The sequence below is a fragment of the Lepisma saccharinum genome, chromosome 16 (genome assembly GCF_977018435.1).
Source record: "Lepisma saccharinum chromosome 16, izLepSacc3.1, whole genome shotgun sequence".
Classification (NCBI taxonomy): domain Eukaryota; kingdom Metazoa; phylum Arthropoda; class Insecta; order Zygentoma; family Lepismatidae; genus Lepisma; species Lepisma saccharinum.
The window spans coordinates 54,543,110-54,561,006 of NC_139244.1; the positions used below are offsets into that span (position 1 = coordinate 54,543,110).

The 17,897-nt window shown below is 36.4% G+C and overlaps 1 protein-coding gene across 33 annotated transcripts in view; it reads right to left on the reverse strand.

Annotated features, from left to right (window-relative positions):
* LOC146000484 (uncharacterized) overlaps positions 1-17,897 on the reverse strand; it is a 349,277-nt gene that overhangs the window by 79,140 nt on the left and 252,240 nt on the right. For 21 of the 33 annotated variants that reach the window (XM_083138177.1, XM_083138168.1, XM_083138169.1 and 18 more), the window contains 3 exons: positions 12,297-12,389; positions 6,989-7,078; positions 727-816 (listed from right to left, as the gene is read on the reverse strand). The exons of 4 other annotated variants lie outside the window; for them this stretch is intronic. In XM_083138177.1, the coding sequence (XP_082994303.1) occupies positions 727-816; positions 6,989-7,078; positions 12,297-12,389 (273 nt within the window). The remainder of the gene's footprint in view (positions 1-726; positions 817-6,988; positions 7,079-12,296; positions 12,390-17,897) is intronic. 8 more of the 33 variants (XM_083138187.1, XM_083138179.1, XM_083138190.1 and 5 more) reach the window with 3 other exon arrangements.

The following is a 17,897-nucleotide window of genomic DNA, read 5'->3' on the forward strand; positions in this document are numbered from 1 at the left end:
GGCTATGCAGCAGCCCATATTATTGCAAGCACTAATGGCTAATTATAAACTTTATATACAAAAGTATAGAAAGAATTCAAACATATAAAGAAATGCTTATTTAACAAACAATTACATTAATATACTTTCCATTTCAGTTGAGAATATAAACTTTAATCTTGAAATAATCATCATTGTAGAGTCTTTCATCCATGTAATCCATAATACATAAAATTTCTAATTTATTAGCCATTTCAATTATAGACAGTGTTACATAATATATTTTCTTAGAAACATCATCAATATTTTGTCTGAATTTTAGGTTTCCAAAATTTTATTTTACTGTTGCAAACTAATGTCAATTTAAGGAAGAGAGACGAATATTAATCATGTAGGTCTCTAGTAAAAAGTACTAATTCAGCATACTTCTGCATGAACATTGAAAATCATGTTCAAATTCACACCAAAGACATCTTGAGCCATGAACCTATACTTCTTGCCAGATTCATTGTTTACAAAAAAATACTTCACATACCTGTTTAAGTCTGTTGACCAAAAATGAACGAATAGAAAACAAAATGCATCTTTGAACACTTAACGTAGCATATTTTGTAGGAAAATATAACTGCATGCATGTAAATGCAACATTGCATGAATTGCTCAGTAAAAAAAAAGTATAACAAGAGTGAGGCACAATATGTAACTAAACTGGAACTACCAGTGCTGTTAATCAAAGCTAATACTCACCAAGACGGGTGTGGGTTTGTTGTTAGGTTCTGGTTTCTTGTTCCATACAGATTCATCATTCAAACTGCTTAAATCCCCAAAGCTTCGTCTCTGTTACAAGGTTAGACAAATGCAGGCAGTTAGAACTACATACGCAAACTCATTAAATTATTATTATTATTATTATAGGATATGCTTTCCAATCAAACAAAGGGTTTCTAAAATTCATACATTAGTTGTTGTTATGTAACGGAAAATATATCAGCAGGCATTTACTAATCTTTTTTTCTGAAAGGGTAACAAGGATGGCTACTGTATGAGCGAGGTAAAATTCAAGTATAATTCCAGGTTCTCAAGGAGAAGTTCCCAAAAACTCAAGGTAAAAACTTACGTTAAAAATTAGGGATGGGACTAATTAATCGGTACTCTATCGATATCGGCCAATATAGGCATATCGGTGTATTGGTTTATAGGTAAAATTACCGAATATTTTACCGATCCGATATATTGATTAATATCTGGTAAATTAGTGCACAGTTCTGGCATTTTGTTGTAATTTTTATGGATAATCTCCATGCCCTACTTTCTAAAAAAGTAAATGTCTAAATATATAATTTCTTTTTCAATGCAGTCACCTTGAAACACACATTTATTAAGGAGGTCAATGAACCTTTCAGGTTCTTCACGAACAATTTCTAATTTTATACTGGATCTGTAGAATATCGGTTATCGGCAAATTTTATATCGGTACTTTATCGGTGTCGGCCAAAATTTCATATTGGCCCATCCCTATTAAAAATTAATATTCATTAACACTTTGCACTAAGCATTTACAAATAATTTATGTAGCTTACTAAGTATGCAAATAGTTTTTGGACTAACACTCCTCTCGAAACAAAGAAGTAACAAATCACATAAGATTAAAGACAATTGATGCTCTCCCTTCCCTCTCTCCTCTTTGACATCCAAAATTAAGCAATCACTAGAGGCACATATTTTTGGTAAATAAAAAAAGCAAAATTTCGGTACAAAAACAGTCAATTTCAGGTTCAAAAGCGGTAAATAAAATGAAATTTTGCTGTTATAGCGGTGAAAAAGCGCCATATAAAATTACATTTTTGTTTTAAAAAATTTGAATATAATCCCAAATTTGATTTAAAAACTGCACTATTACACAAAATAAACATTATCCCTTCTAATAGCACATTAAATCATTACCAGAATATTAAGTTTATTCCTGTATAAAGGAGTCCATTTTTGCTTCTCAAATATTTACAGCAGAATTAATCACTTTTCCACGAATTGCATAACTCACAGGATACTTTAGACTTCAGAAAGTGTCGTGTCTGTATATAAAATGTAAATTTCGTGTTTAAGAGTCTATTTCACATTGTGCAGTTCATTTCGCATCATTTCCTGACAAAACAGGGTAGGAAAATGCACCTCACACATTTCAGAAACATGAAAAATTAACATTACAATGTGTTATTTCACATTTAGTGTTCTCGTCAAAAACGAAATATGCATGCCTCTAGCAATCACCTCATCAGAGTCATCTAAGACTTACAAAAAACAGTAAATGTAAGTGTTAACGCCAATCGCCAGTTTATTGCAGTTTAAGAAGCATTCACCCTCCCCATTGAAAGCTAGAATTAACACATTGCACCCAAGACATCCAAATAGTAATAAATAGTCTAAGGTAAAAATAAACCATAATCGCCACCCCACCCCCTTTTTTTACCCCTATCATCAAAAATAAAGTGGCCACCATCCTAGATGTCTCAAAGTAATAATATAAATTTTCAATGAACCTACAGCGTGACACCTAAACAAAAGACCCACAAAAGTGAAATTTGAATTTATTATGTCCATGTTTCAGTCTGTCAAGAAAATCCATGCATAATCCAGGTCACACAGTGGTAAATAGTTTGGTAGCTCAAAAATGTATTATGTCTGATAACCGATTTGTGTTGACACCTGTGGATCATTGCTATCAAAACTTCTCAATTCCCACATCAACATGTAGCAGGCAGAGTAATTTCCTACTTCATCACTAGAAGTCACTGCATCCTTTTTTATAAGTTAGTTGCTTCCACTACAGGGTTAATACAGAGCATTCCCTGACATTCGCTACGAGACTCGGCAGCAAGCGGCCAGGCGTCAGCGATTGTCTTTCCAGGTGAATGGGTTTGTGACAGTCACACGCTACAGTCTGTTTTTTCGCTCTCTTACCCTTTCCGTTGACGTTGCAGACTGACACCAGTATAATTCTCCCTCGGAAGTTGTGTTGTGTCGTGTCCGTGTGTTGAAGATTGTGGCTTAATATGGCACCACAAAAGTCTACATTACAACAAAGGATTTATCTTGTCGAGTGTTACTTCGGAAAGAGGAATTGTGGAGAAGTGCGATGACGTTTTGCAACGAAATTTCTTGGTGTTCCCGTTCCACATAGGATCACTATATTAAACCTCGTAAAAAAGTTTAAAGTAAGAGGGTCAGTTCTGAATAAAAGTGGAAAGAAAAACCAAGTATACAAAGACAATCTGCACACCATCCGTGAGTTAAAAGAGAGTATTGTACGAGAAATCGGGAGAATTACATTAGACTAACTTGCACGTGTAAATGCAAATTTCCTTCGGAGATGCCAGGAATGTGTTGCAGCAGAGGGACATCATTTTCAACACCTTCTGTAGGCAAGGTAATTTTAATAGCTGAACCTAGCGCTGTCGCGGACCCCGTTCACAGGGAAAGACAAGCGCAGATGCCGGGCCGCTTGCCGCCGAGTCTCTTAGCGAATGTTAGGGAATGCTCTGTATTAAGTTTGACCCCACAGGTCATCTACAAAGAAGGTTCAGAAATATTGTACACTTATTGCAAACAAGGCTGAATTTCAAACTTCAGTTTTATTCATGATGGATGCTGTAAACGTGGTTTAAAATTAATTACGTGAAATTTATAAAATTTCGCACTTCCACGTTGCACAATTTAATGGTTAAATCCTATTATTTTCGAACATCCACTGTCTTCATTCACAAAAGGGTACGGCGTTTGAAGCGGAGATGGTACTGCGTCACTGCTTTGTTTGTTCCCAGGCGGAGGTAGTTACAATTTCTCCCCTTCAGCGGCGCTGGCGTGCACATCCTGGTTTGAGTCACCAGCTTTCTGTTGTCTGGTGGTGCTGCCGGGTGGTCATTGGGGGGGCTGGGCTGTCCTGCTCTGCAAAGTGCAGTTCCTGTTTCCCACGTGGCTGGAGGGGGGTCTGAGTATGTGCACCGCATCTTTTCTTTTTCAGGTCTGGGATCTTTCTGAGGACGGGGTGCCAAGTAGGGTGTGCCTGTCCGTTGTCCAGGTTCAGAGCTGGTTTCTGATAGCATGGGTATCTTTGACAGTGTTTTCTATGACAGAGCCGGTCGGGTGAAGTATGGATATGGAGGAGATGGTGTGGTTAGTGGAGTGGAGGTGTTGAGAGAGGCCTGATTTTGGTGTGTCTTTTTTGGCATCTTTTAAGTGTTCATTAATCCGTTCCTGGACAGTGCGGATGGTTCTGCCAATATAGGTGTTGTGACATTGGCATGTGGCCTTCTAGACACCAGGGGTATCTACCTACCCAAACTTGCATCCCACACACCAAAATCAGGCCTCTCTCAACACCTCCACTCCACTAACCACACCATCTCCTCCATATCCATACTTCACCCGACCGGCTCTGTCATAGAAAACACTGTCACAGAAAACCACGCTATCATCCAACAGAAACCAGCTCTGAACCTGGACAGGCACACCCGACTTCAGAAAGATCCCCGATCTGAAAAAGAAAAAGATACGGTGCACATACTCGACCCCCCTCCAGCCACTGTGGGGAACAGGAACTGCACCTTGCTGAGCAGCACAGCCCAGCACCCCAACGACCACCCGGCAGCGCCACAGAACAACAGGAAGCAGACGACTCAAACCAGGATGTGCACGCCAGCGCCACTGGACAGGAGAAATTGCAACTACTGCCACCCAGGAACAAACAAAGCAGTGATGCGGTACCATCCCCGCTTCAAACGCCGTACCCTTTTGTGAATAAAGACAGTGGTTCTTCGAAATTAATAGGATTTAACCATTAAATTGTGCAAAGCGGAAGTGCGAAATTTCTTAAATTTCACGTTAAGTAATTCAGTTTTTATGTTTTCAGCCTGTGCTTAGATAGGATAATCAAGACTGGACCTACAGTTTAGAATGGGAGCTGAAATGCTGTGCAATGTGACCCTGCGAGGAATCAAACCTTGGACCCCTTGCTCGTGAATGATCTTGTGATGTACATATCAAATAAATGAACACACTCACAGCACATATGCTACAAAAGATATCCAAGGCAAAATTTACTAACTTCTCACTTGTGCTTTTGAATAAAAAAATAAGAAAAATACCTGCTGATATATATTGTAGTTTTTATTAGATCACACTGTATGATATAGTAGTATATATTATAGTATAGTAATGGCATTAGTAGAATTAGTTGTAAAAACGTAATATCAAAATCATTCGGAACCAACAACTAGGCATTATGATTGGAGTTAAGTGATATGCTTATGACAGTTAAGAAGAAATTACAGCAAAAAAGCAAAACTTAGAATAGGGCTAAATTGATACCACTTTCAACAAACACTGTCACTCGTTAATTGCTACCAAAATTGATGTCAATGCTTGAACTGTAACAATTTAAAGTTGTCCAGAATATTTTAAAATTTTAATCAGTATACCACAGCAACTACACAATATCAATCTACCCATATTTTAATTTAAAATATTCACAGGTTCTGTTATGAAATGAGGGAATATTAAAATAGCTGTCAATTGATCAAGTTATCCACTTTCATTAAGCCTTGTAAAATTGATGCAAAAATTAATGAAAAATTTAAAATTTTGCAATTCCCCCAAGGTATTCTCTTTGGAAAAGCACATCCGCTGGTATTAGCAATGTAATTCAAACCAAAACTTCCCAATAACAATGGTGGTGGGATCAACTTAGCCCTGGTTGGTTGTGAAGCATAAGGTGTTCTACAAATAAATACAAACCATTGAGCTACTTACCTTTTACACGTAAAAGATGCACCCCATTATTTTGTATTTTTTTTTTGTTGATATCATTAGTTTAACCACAATGATAAGGATGAATAATGATTATAATCAGGAACTGAGTGACTAGGATTTAAATCCAGCACCCTTATTAATATTATGTGCACATCATTTAGACCCAGAAGTTAACCTATACTCCATTTGTAGCAGGTTAGTGCATCATGCTTAAAAACCACAGGTAAATTAGGTAAGATAAAAGTTTCCTGTGCATAATGTACTGTGTGTGAAGGCACACAAGGGAGCAAGATAAAAAATATATAATATCTTCACTTTTATTAATCTTTTATTATAATTACACTAAATAGTTCCAACTAGTATTTAAGATGTGGTAGTTTCACATCAAATTTTAATTTCTCAGCATAAAATACAGGGTGTGCACAAAATTATTGGTAGATTTTGTAAGACCATATTTTCACCAATACAGAACAGAAATACATGATACTACCACCATTTAAAAGAGGTATATTTGCAATTTCACACAGACCTGAAATGCATTAGATGCAAGCCAAATGCGTGGCAGGACAGATGTCCAGATGGTACTCCCATTCTCGTCAAAATTTCTCAAGCATGTTTTGTGTGTAGTTTCCGATGGCGGTCTCCCCAGACACCAGACCTCAGCTTGCGATTTCTTCCTGTGGGGTTTCATCAAAGACAATGTTTACGCTCCTCAACTTCCACAGACACTGCCATAATTGTGGAGGTGCATCAACACTGCCATCGGAAATGTGACACAAAACATGGTTGAGAAGGTTTGGAAAGAATGGGAGTACAATCTGGACATCTGACCTGCCACACATTGGACTTGCATCGGATGCATTTAAGGTCTGTGTGAAACTGCAAATATTCCTCTTCCAAATGGTGGTAGTATCATGTATTTCTAATCGGCATTGGTGAAAATATGGTCTTGCAATAATTCGTGCACATTTGTAGGTGCAACTTCTTGGAGAAAAAAATAAACAAACAGGCACAACAAGGTAGTAAAGATACAACAGAAGAAAACTTTTGTGCATCTTGCATACGTTAATCCAATACTGTAAATAAAATTTATCTGCAGCAAACAATAGGTATGAATATATACAGGTTTTGCACGTTAAAAATTCACCACAACACAATGTCCAGGAGTGTTCTTAATTTAGGAACTACAGTTAACATAGCTTACCAACTCAGCCACGGAAACGCCTGTGACCACATTCTCATTTCTCTGAGGTACCTTAGCATCTATTTTTCTCAAATCTCCCCAGCTTCTACACTGTTAAAAACACATGTTAATGTGGTTAGTTACAAACACACACATCACACTACACACATACATGCTACTGGTAAAAGAAAACATGCTATAATACCTCATACTGTTAATTTGTTAGTGCACAGACAGACTAGCAATTGACGATACTCACCAATGAAATCAGCACCACCAGATGAAAAAAATTTCACTTATAGTCACCATCATATTGTGAACAAAATGCATTATTGAATCTGCACATAATATGCACTTGTTTCAGATTTTTAAAAAGTCTACATGTCTCACATTTGTCCTCGTCAAACATGGAGGTCAACAAAATAGGTAAATCATGTATTTAAAAAAAAGTTTTGAAAAAACTGATTTTCTTAGTTCCAAGTTCGAAAGTGTGATATTGTAAGGTAGCAGAAGTTTTACCAAGAGTTTTGGCACCAAAATTTCCATAATTAGGGCTTTGGAAAATTGAAGATGGGGGAGGGAAAGCTGAGTGTATAGCTAAATAACTATCAATATCCATGAAAATTTGAAAGTGATGTCTTGCTTTTGGAAATAATGATAATTTGATGTCCGCACTGTGGGTGTGTGGTCTAAGTATAATGCTTTGGTCTCCAGCTACAGGATGCAGCATATGTTAAGATTCTCCTGGAGAAAGCGTAACAAATTTACTCCTTAGATTTCAGGCTGTGTATTGGACCGGTGGACACCCACCAACGTGAAGAAATTGGGGAGCTACGAATGAGTAGCATAATCAGATCATGGAAACCTACAACGACTGGGGGTTCATCCTGCTGACCACTCATCACCCCATAACTGGTTGGATGACCTCCCACCTCAGCAGGTGGGAGTGAGGCTGGCAGTCTGTGGGTGGGCCCTGGCAGGCTGTTGCACCATGGAGGGGAGGAGGATAATTTGACAAAGCCATTGAAAACAGTGAAATTTCTTGAAGCTTTCATTGTTTTAATTGGGCACAGTTTATTTCACATGTGTAAACTTGATTATGCACTTGTGTACATCCATTAATTAGTAACAACAAAACCAAATATTATTAATTAAATAAAACAAATGTATTACCAATTTTTTTTTAATCTTACATTCAACATTGTTATGATCTATCCTCAAACTAAAAAAAAGTGTGTTATATGTGATAAAGAGTCACTTTGTGAGAAAAGGGATGAACAATGCAAACTTTTTATATTTGCAAGTCAAACGAAACCAATTTACACTATGATAGAACAGAACTATTTATACATGCTTGATATACAGATTAATAGAATTCGAAGAGGAGCTTCTCAGGAGAAACAAACCAATATGTAAAAGGACATACAAAGAAATAAATCACGAAGTTTCAGGACGAAAGGATAGTATTCTTGTGAGTATTGCTGTTACTTTTCATAAAGCCCAACATTGAAAAAGTTTTTACGTGTCTCACTCTGTACTTGCATAATGTGATACAATATGCATAATGTTCTGTCCAATTACTTTTCTAAAAGGATTACCTCAAGCACCCATTTGAGATGAGGCCAATAGGATCCTAGAGCTCTGAAAAGTCACACCCACACCAATCATATTGTAAATCCCTTAAGATTTGTTTACAAATTTAAGTAGTACAAGTAAAAATAAGTCCAAATTGTTGAAATGCAAAGATATTACCAAAAATTGAGTGTTGTAGAAAGAACAGAATAATTTTGGACCACAGTCTGACAAGTGACCTGCATGCAGCAACACACATACACACACGCATTACCATCCATATGCCAAAGAGTATTATATAAACATATTTAGAAAATAAATATACACCCCAGGAAGAATTGGAAGAAATTTTAAATACTAAAAAATACAACAATTAACTAGTTCCACGTGATCTACAGTCAATAAGAATAAATACTAATATGAAGAATACCTTGTACTTCTGATGATAATCTTTTTAATCACAACTCTTTTAAGAGCAAAGCCATTTCATCTAAGTATTTTCTTAATATTTGTATTTACTCTATCGGTATCGACCGATATAGGCATATCGGTGTATCGGTAAAATTACAGATTATTTTACCGATCCATCGATAAATATCTGATAATTTAGTGCAAAATTCTGCCATGTTGTTGTCATTTTTATGAATAATCTCCATGCCCTATTTTCTGAAAAAAGTTAATTGTCTAAATATATAATTTCTTTTCACTGCAGTCACCTTGAAAAACACATTTAAGGTCGTCAATGCGCCTTTCAGATTCTTCAAGGACCATTTCTAACTTTATATTGGATCAGTTGAATATCTGTATCGGTAAATCCCTAGTATTTACTAAGAATGGATTGATGCAAAATTTTTGCCGATACCAATCAAGAACAGATAAAATTTCCCAATACTAATAACCAGTATTCTACTAATATGATGTGACTTTGGTGACTCTCAAACTCATTACAGAGGATTCCAGGTTTGGTCTACTCCTCCTTGCGAGTGTAATTCAATATAATCAAAATTTCACCCTCATCATCGCAATAAGTCAACAGTGGCAGAAAAGCAACAAAGTAAGAAAAATAAAGATTCTGATCTGACATAAAATTGACAATGTCAAAGAACCTGACTGGATTCATTGTGAAAAAAGGTAAATCTACCCCTGCTCAATGCAACATCCTGTAGACATAGGAGAGGGACATAAAGGTGGATGGAGAACAATCCTTCTAATATAACAGTGGTGACAGGAAAAGAAGAAAGCTACAAATAGTCCGTGGACATTTGGGAAATTTATTAGTTGAACTTTACGTTAGTTGTTCCCAATGATTTTTTCCATGGTTCCAAACTAATATGTCAACCGTAAGGCTTGACTGGACCTTGTACAGCCGACAGGGCATTTTTTAAATTTTTTTTAAAATTATCTTCATTCGAAAAACTGCTGTGATATTCCAAAATATGAAAAAATTATATATGCTTATAGAGTATTGACGTGAATTTTCACAGTTTGTTTCAATGTTATCTAAGAGTAGATATTTTGAATAGTTTCGCGATTATGTAAGTCTATTCAACTATTGAGAATATCTAGATAACAGTGAAAGCAAACTACACAAAAATTCACGTCAATTCAACTCACAGGAATTCTAAGCGTATGTATTTTTTCATATTTTGGAATATTAAAAATGTTTTTCGAATGGAGAGGAAAATTTGAAAAAATTTGACCTTACGGCTGCCAAAGATCCAGTCCAGCCTTAATAATGATACTGTTGTACCAAGAAGAGAAAGACCATGGCCAACTCTCAAACTAAAGTGGACAGTCATTTGTTTATTCCTCTCTCACAGATGAAAATGTTCCCCTTTCTTTGAGCGTCCCCATATTTCCATATTTATAACTTCCCTTCCTTCCTTTGTTGTCAAAAAATTCAACAACGTTAAATGTTACGTCTCTGCTTTCACTGTATATGGTTTTCCATTTTATGGTAAAACCGAATAAAGGTGACTACAATGGACAAGTGTTGAAAAATCTGCACATTCTCGCAGGGTCAAAATTACACAGCAAGCAGCTGATTGCATCACCAATGCTCCCTTTCCATTTGTTGAAATTTCAACAACAGTGTCAGAAGGTTCATTCTTCTTGATAGAGCAGTTAAAATATAATTCTCAAGATCATCATGGAGTCTTTTGCAAACATCTTCATTGCATGGATCCAATGGATATTAGAGCAAAAATTTCAGAAGAGGCCCGAGTATGACGAGCTCATGCCAGTTACATCAAAGATACAATAGCTTAATTCCTGTCAATATTACCTTCTATGCGATATGAGCTCTTTCAGGATGTTAATAAAAATAAAAGTTTGACAATTATGGAATAAAATTCATTGTACAAATTAGTGTGCATTAGAGTATTGCATTGGACCACTTTCACTCGAATCTCCCAGGCTCGAACGAGATTCGCTCGAATATATAGAATATCATTTCAATGGGACAATAACCGTACCAATATATGCGTAAAAATTCATCCTGGTAGTTTCAGCCCATAATCATCTATTCATTTCCATATATTGCTATGTATTGGTAAGATAAACTAAATTACTTTTTAATGATGATGATTAGGGCTCGGAAGTTGAAGACCTATAAATCGCCAAAAAAAGACCTAAAAATATTAAAAAAAAGGACCTAAAAGCTGAAAAAAGGACGTATAAATGTGATCCAAATTAATTAATAACTTTAGTTTTAGTTCCATATTTAATGAATAAAAACAATATAAAATTATGGTGGTATGGAACACACATGCGAAAAAACTGAAAGCTTCAAAACAACAGAAAGTTGCCACTTACAGCGCGACCTTCCAGACAAGTTACGGTTCAAGGACCATATACCGTACCTGCTTCAGTCGTCCAAAAATGTTTCTCTCTTGTTTCAGGGATGGTTCAAATATATTTATTTCTTTACTACAGAAAGGATGTTTAAGAGGTGATGAACTAATGATGATTCGAATTGAGAATGGGCAGCAAAAATGCAGTCAAAAGAAGGTGAAAAAAAAAGGCAGTTATGACCTAAAAATAGGCTAAAAAAAGGACCAATAAGCCAAAAAAATGCCGAAAAAGGCAAAAAAGGACAAATAAACCCCACCTTTTTCTGGCCTACAATGACCCAAAATGAACATATATTATGTTGGGCCTCGTCTTCGGACACTAGGGAAAGAAAGGATTTTTCCTCAACTTCCGAGCCCTAATGATGACTACGTTCACTTCAGTTTTAATTTCACTGCGTCTTTCATTTCACAATCCATATATGAAGGCCTACTACTATAGAAAAATTACGGTTACACGTGAACTACAGGGCTTCGAGCGTATGCCAATCATTTGAATGTTCAAGCGTTATTCGCTCGAGCGAAGGAACCCGTAAGCCATCTAGCGTCATCCATGTGAACTATTAATACGATCGAGCAGAGAGACCTCAATGTAGCACTCTAGTGTGCATGTTCACCACTGTCCACTTGAAGGTAGCGAATGCCCAAATAAAGGGAAGAAAAGAACAGAACACACAAGCTCAATAACCAAAACTCAGATCTCAATTTATCTTTCCCTTCACTTAGTTAGTTATCTTCCCGCCTTAAGAAACACCATCTTAGATCTACCATCACATGGTTCCCCGAACTACAGACACTATTAAATACAAAAATATATTGATTATCATGCAAACCATTAATAAGTAGGCAGATCCAATTACAATACTGTATCGGAAGATTTTTTCACTGTCTTCATATACCATACTTACCAGTTCTTTAATCGACACTCCTGTTGAAATGGATTCTTTTTCTGGGGATTCTTTCTCCATTGTCTTTGACAACTGATTACAGTAACTCTCCTTCTACAATAACAAACACAAAGCATGCTGGTGAGACAATTAGTTTTTTAACTACGCGCAAAAAAAAAAAAAAAAAAAAACTGACAAGTGTATTAAAATTGGAGCTGAGCCAATGCCAATATAGATGTATTAGAATTCCAATCACTAATACTTCGAGATACTTTTTCAGTCTGAAATCTGGCTGCACACTTTTACGAAGTATAAATATCCTGAAAATTATGCAAAGTGAATATTTTTCTTTATTTTTGCAAATATGCTGTCATATGAAATGGATTTTTCGATTAAAGGGTATTCCCATGCATTTTTTTAAAAAAATACATACTTTAAAGCAAAACTCTGGTACAGCACTATGGCAAAGTTCTAATGTAAAAATTATGCCTTAAAATAAGAAAATATAAGGGTCATCCAAGTGAAAGTGAGACACTTGTATAAGCGCCATTGTGTAAATACGCATAGCTTCGAATTTGCACTGGTAGATGGCATTGTATGTCAGGATGCAAGGTGTTACTTGTGGAAAGCGTTAGTGCCGGAACAAGTTGACTACGTATGGTCATGCTGCAGATTCATCCCAACAAACCAAGCGAGTCAAAATTTGACTGCAGAAGGTGTTAGTGGTGCTGAAGATTATCGTCATATGAAGGATGTATACGGAAATGAATGTGTCATGGTGTACAGTGCCCAAACAGTGTAGTGTCAAGAGTGTGTCACGATTTGCTGCAGCGCTTCACTTAGGATGTCCTCCACTACCACTCCTATATCCCTGACCTGTCCCACCACATCATCTTCGGGCCACAAAAAAAAAGCTCTAAGGGCCTCGCTAACGATGGTGAGGTGTAGGACAATGTTGAAGACTGCATATATTCAATATTTTAATGCATAATCCCATTCAACAAAGGACCTTCTTCACTCAGTGTATCCACACTTTGCTTCAACAGACAAAGCAGCTCTCTGTACCGGATACGTAGCCTATGTATCAGTATTACTCCGTACATTCAGATATTCCCAATATTAAATCATGCCAGGTAAAAAAATTCTCACTTTCACCGGGCGACCTTTGTCAATATTCTTAATACCTTTGAAATGTTACAATTTTGAAGTATCAGCTTTAATATCAAGGGGAAATCATATTGTTATTTGTACTGGTATCAGTATTGGCTCAGCCATAATTAAAATGTTTCCAACAGAAACAAATAAGAATCATGCATAGGTAAAAAAAAAAAGGTATGAGGTGGTAGTCACAGAACACAGTGAAAGAAAAAAAAGTAACACTACTCTACTCTTGTGCAATTCACAAACGAACCATACCACAAACAAAGCAATATGTTCCAATGTATGGTATCGGTGACATAAGTATTAATTAAATTCTGTGTGAAAATGAATGATTATGTGCACCCTAACATTTTAAATTCACACCATAAAGCATGACTCTGGTTACACTTTCACACTCGACAACAAAATCCCATTCCTTTAAGTGCTCCAACAACTAACTACCAAATCCTTCAACATATATTAATTTCTGGAATAAAACAACATACTGTAGAAAATACAGCAAGTGTGACAAAAATCACTATCCTTGCTCAGCGCCGATATACGACAGCTCCACTTTGGCAGGATGTTGTATCAACTTGCACACACCTTCGAGTATAAAAGGCAAAGGTGCAACATCTCTCTATGTTGCTCTTTAATTGTTAGTGCACAAGTGAACTGTATTAATTAATCACTGAATTAATTTTAGCAACCTGACCAATGGTACAATTGTCTTTCTGACTATTACAACCCCCTTTATTAATAATTTGTTATTAATGAAATGTCTGGAGTGAGACTTCAGTCATTTCTGTTAATGAAATACCTGTCTCCTAATACGGTCTGTATTCTCCCGAGGTAATACATACAAGCAAAGTTGAAGACTAGAAATTTAAGCAGAATTTTGTGGGCATGATACTTGATAAGTAATTCCAAGCTGTCTTCCTGAATAAGGAGTCCTGGATAAACAGTACATATGGACCAATGTGAATTTTTTATTGATAACAAAGAAGCACCAACATAATATTTATCCATAACCACCACATACTGCTGTTATAAAATATTAAACTTTTAGTAAAATATTGTGAATGATGTATTTATGTTTTTAATTAATGCATGTAGCCAAACCTATCATGTTTTTTCTTTCCTTGGAAAAGGAAGCTGGGTGTTTATTTTACAAAATTCCTTTATGCTGAATGGACTGTAATACTAATACAGAGCAATGCACCAATCCAATATTATGTACAAAAAAATAGGAATAAGACAGACCAATCAATACTCTATCTATATCAGATGATATAAGCGTAAAGTATTGGTGAAATTGCATTAAATTTAACAACTTGATATGCCTGTAAATCTAATTTCACGTAAAATTGTGCCATTGATTGATTTGGTTTATTTTGCCTTGCTTTTCTGCCACTTTGGCTAATTGCGAAGATGATGATGAATGGTGATATGATGAAATTGATGAAGACACACTCACAAAGAACCCATATGACCAGGCTGTGATTCAAACCCGGGACCCCTGGTGACAATTCATATTCTCTCAGGTTTTGTAGAGCACATGTCAAAATATGCAGTTTCATTTCTTTCTAATGCGAAGCTTTTTGCAGTCACCTGGCTAATACATTAAATAAAGAGCCATTCATGTTCTGTATGTAACCTTTGCAATTTTATATCTTACTAGCCGATTACGTGGCATTGCCCAGGTATTTATCTATCCCAACCTTCTATTAGACAGGAAAATAATGAATTCTAACTAGTGTAAAATGTAACTAATTTTATTTCATCACGAATGTCACCAATTAGCTTACAGACTCCGAACACTATGGATTCGACACTAATCTAGGTAATTTGTGGCATATTATTCACCCCCTCTCAGCCCCCATGCCGATAGGTGATGAACTTGAACTTGAACCGCATCGGAGTGTCACGAAAACTATGGATTCCACACTAATATCGGTCGTATTCGAAACACAGCCTGAACGTTAGACAACCCGAGAAACTATCGCTGTGAGGTATTGCATTGAGTCACCCCTTCCCACCCCACCCCTAGGGATGCCAGGGGTGTCTTACCACAAAAATATTCTTTCCAGATTGCAAGTGATACGTGTACAAAGTTTGGTTGAAATTGCTTTAGGCGTTCGAGTTATATGCCGGAACAAACATATACACACACCCACACACATACATACATTTTTATATATATAAAAATAAATATAGAAGATAGATTGGTAAAATACTTCTTATTGGTGTAGGTAAATTGTATATTGGTACTTTATTGGTATCTGTTAAATATTCACATCTGTCCATGCAACAAATTGGGAGTATTATGTATTCAATTACAGACTAAGAAATACGGGATCAGTCCTATTATCTGCATTTTGCTTGATAAACTGTTATCCTAGCATTGGCAGATAGTGATAGAATGCTGATATCTGAAAATGTTAACACACGCACAATGATTCCATTATCTAGTCAAGAAGGAAGAAGAGATTCTTGTACTTGAATGTGAAGATAACGGCTTTCAATTACTTCCACTTCATGCACAAAAAGGCTAATCAGAGTCAACCTACTTCAGTGGAAACTGAATCATTGTAATGTCACAGCAAAGTAACACGCAACACTTCAGGGTGTCTACAATTTCATAAAAACAAAATTACCAGACTTTTCCACACCAAGTCATTAGGTATTTTAACATATGTGTACCACTAAATTTTAGCTAAACACCAGACTTACATTTAACCAAGTTTTAGAATATTTACTTCAAGTGTTATAAGTAATAACAAGAAGGGAAACTGAACAGATATTGACTGTTGGATAAGGGTATCAAGGGTTAGCTTTTATGTAATACTTTCCACATATTGACTAATGGTTACAAATAATGTTCTTATAAAAAATCATAATTATAGCATAAATAATACATAATGATAGTAAGATTTAGTATATGTGTATTAATCTGAATATTTTACCAAACAGAACCCAAAAATTGCAAGAAGAAAGTAGTAAATTCCAGCAGCCACTTATTGTAGTATTTGCTGCAATAGCTCAGTCGTTAGGGGCATCTGGCTACCATGGGAGAGATCCAGGTTTGATCCCCGATGGGGGAGAACCTGGACTTTTTCAACCTGTTCAAGCGGCTCCTGCACCCACCCAGCATCCTATAAAGTGGGTACCTGGAGGCAACTCCAGGAGGTAAAGGTGGCCAGGGGCATGGTGCTGATCACATCACCCCCACCTTCAGCTGTTATCAAGAAAGTGTGGGGGCCCTAACTCCACACACCTATATGCCTTCATGGCGTGGTGCAAAGCACAGGGGAGCACACTTATTGTGGTCGATTTCTAGTTGAGATAGTTCCAGACATGACCCCTTTGCCTAGAGGATTTAATATACAGTAAATTTCTACTGTAACTACTAGTATTACTCAGTATATTAAACAGAAGGATAGTTTGACCACAACTAATTTAAAATTACATGCTTGACCTATTTCTCTTTGGTTGACTTTTCCAGAAACACAGTAATTTCCTTGACATTTCTATGATTTTACCAGGATAAGTAAATTCCCCTACTTCTCCAGGATTTCCAGTGGCAACCCTGACACATGTCACTTAAGAATGAATCAACTCACAGCAACGTTTCACACCACAGTGGCACTATTTGCTGCACGAGCCTATGTTTACTGCTGAAATCCTCAAGTGAGATGCTGATTGATTTGTTGTTTTAAGTCCACTTTATGCACAGTAAGGCTAATCGGGACTGGACCTACAGTTTAAAGTGGGATCCGAACCACTATGTGCCTCCACCAGGTATCGAACCTGAGACTCCTTGATTACACGGCAATGACGTTACCACTACACCAAGGAGTTATGCCCTCTCAAGTGATATGCAACACGTGTTATTTGAGTGTGAAATCTCCCTAGAGTAAACATTCTCCAAGCTAACAATTCCCACTTCAGCCCTACTTGTACTTCTCTACTTCTGCTTTCTACTACAGATATTTTCATTAAGAATTAGGAAAATAAAAACTGCTACTACAAGTTCTACTAGCCCAAGTTTGCAAACAACACACAAAGAATGACACTCACAATAGCTGTACTTACCAAATATTATCTCTCAAACTTTATGCATTAACTCCTACAACAAATTCAACCAAGATAAAGTAACATGCATTACTAACGAAGTCACTGAACTAGTACCTATGGAGTTATTCCAATACAAATATGTAAAAAAAACACTATCTCATTTATGGCATTTTTGTATGTGAATAACAAACCCATTTGCAACAGATAATTACGAACATGATTTCGCTGTACCTCTTGCACATACAAGTTTCCTTCTGCAATATTTCAGTCATTTTGCAGCAACATGCTCAACTGAGTAGATTAACAGTGTCCTTCATAGCAAGAAAAAATTATGGGCTATTTGATTGATTGGTTTTGTTTATTTTACTTCACTATTCTACCACTTTTGGCTAATCGAAAAGATGT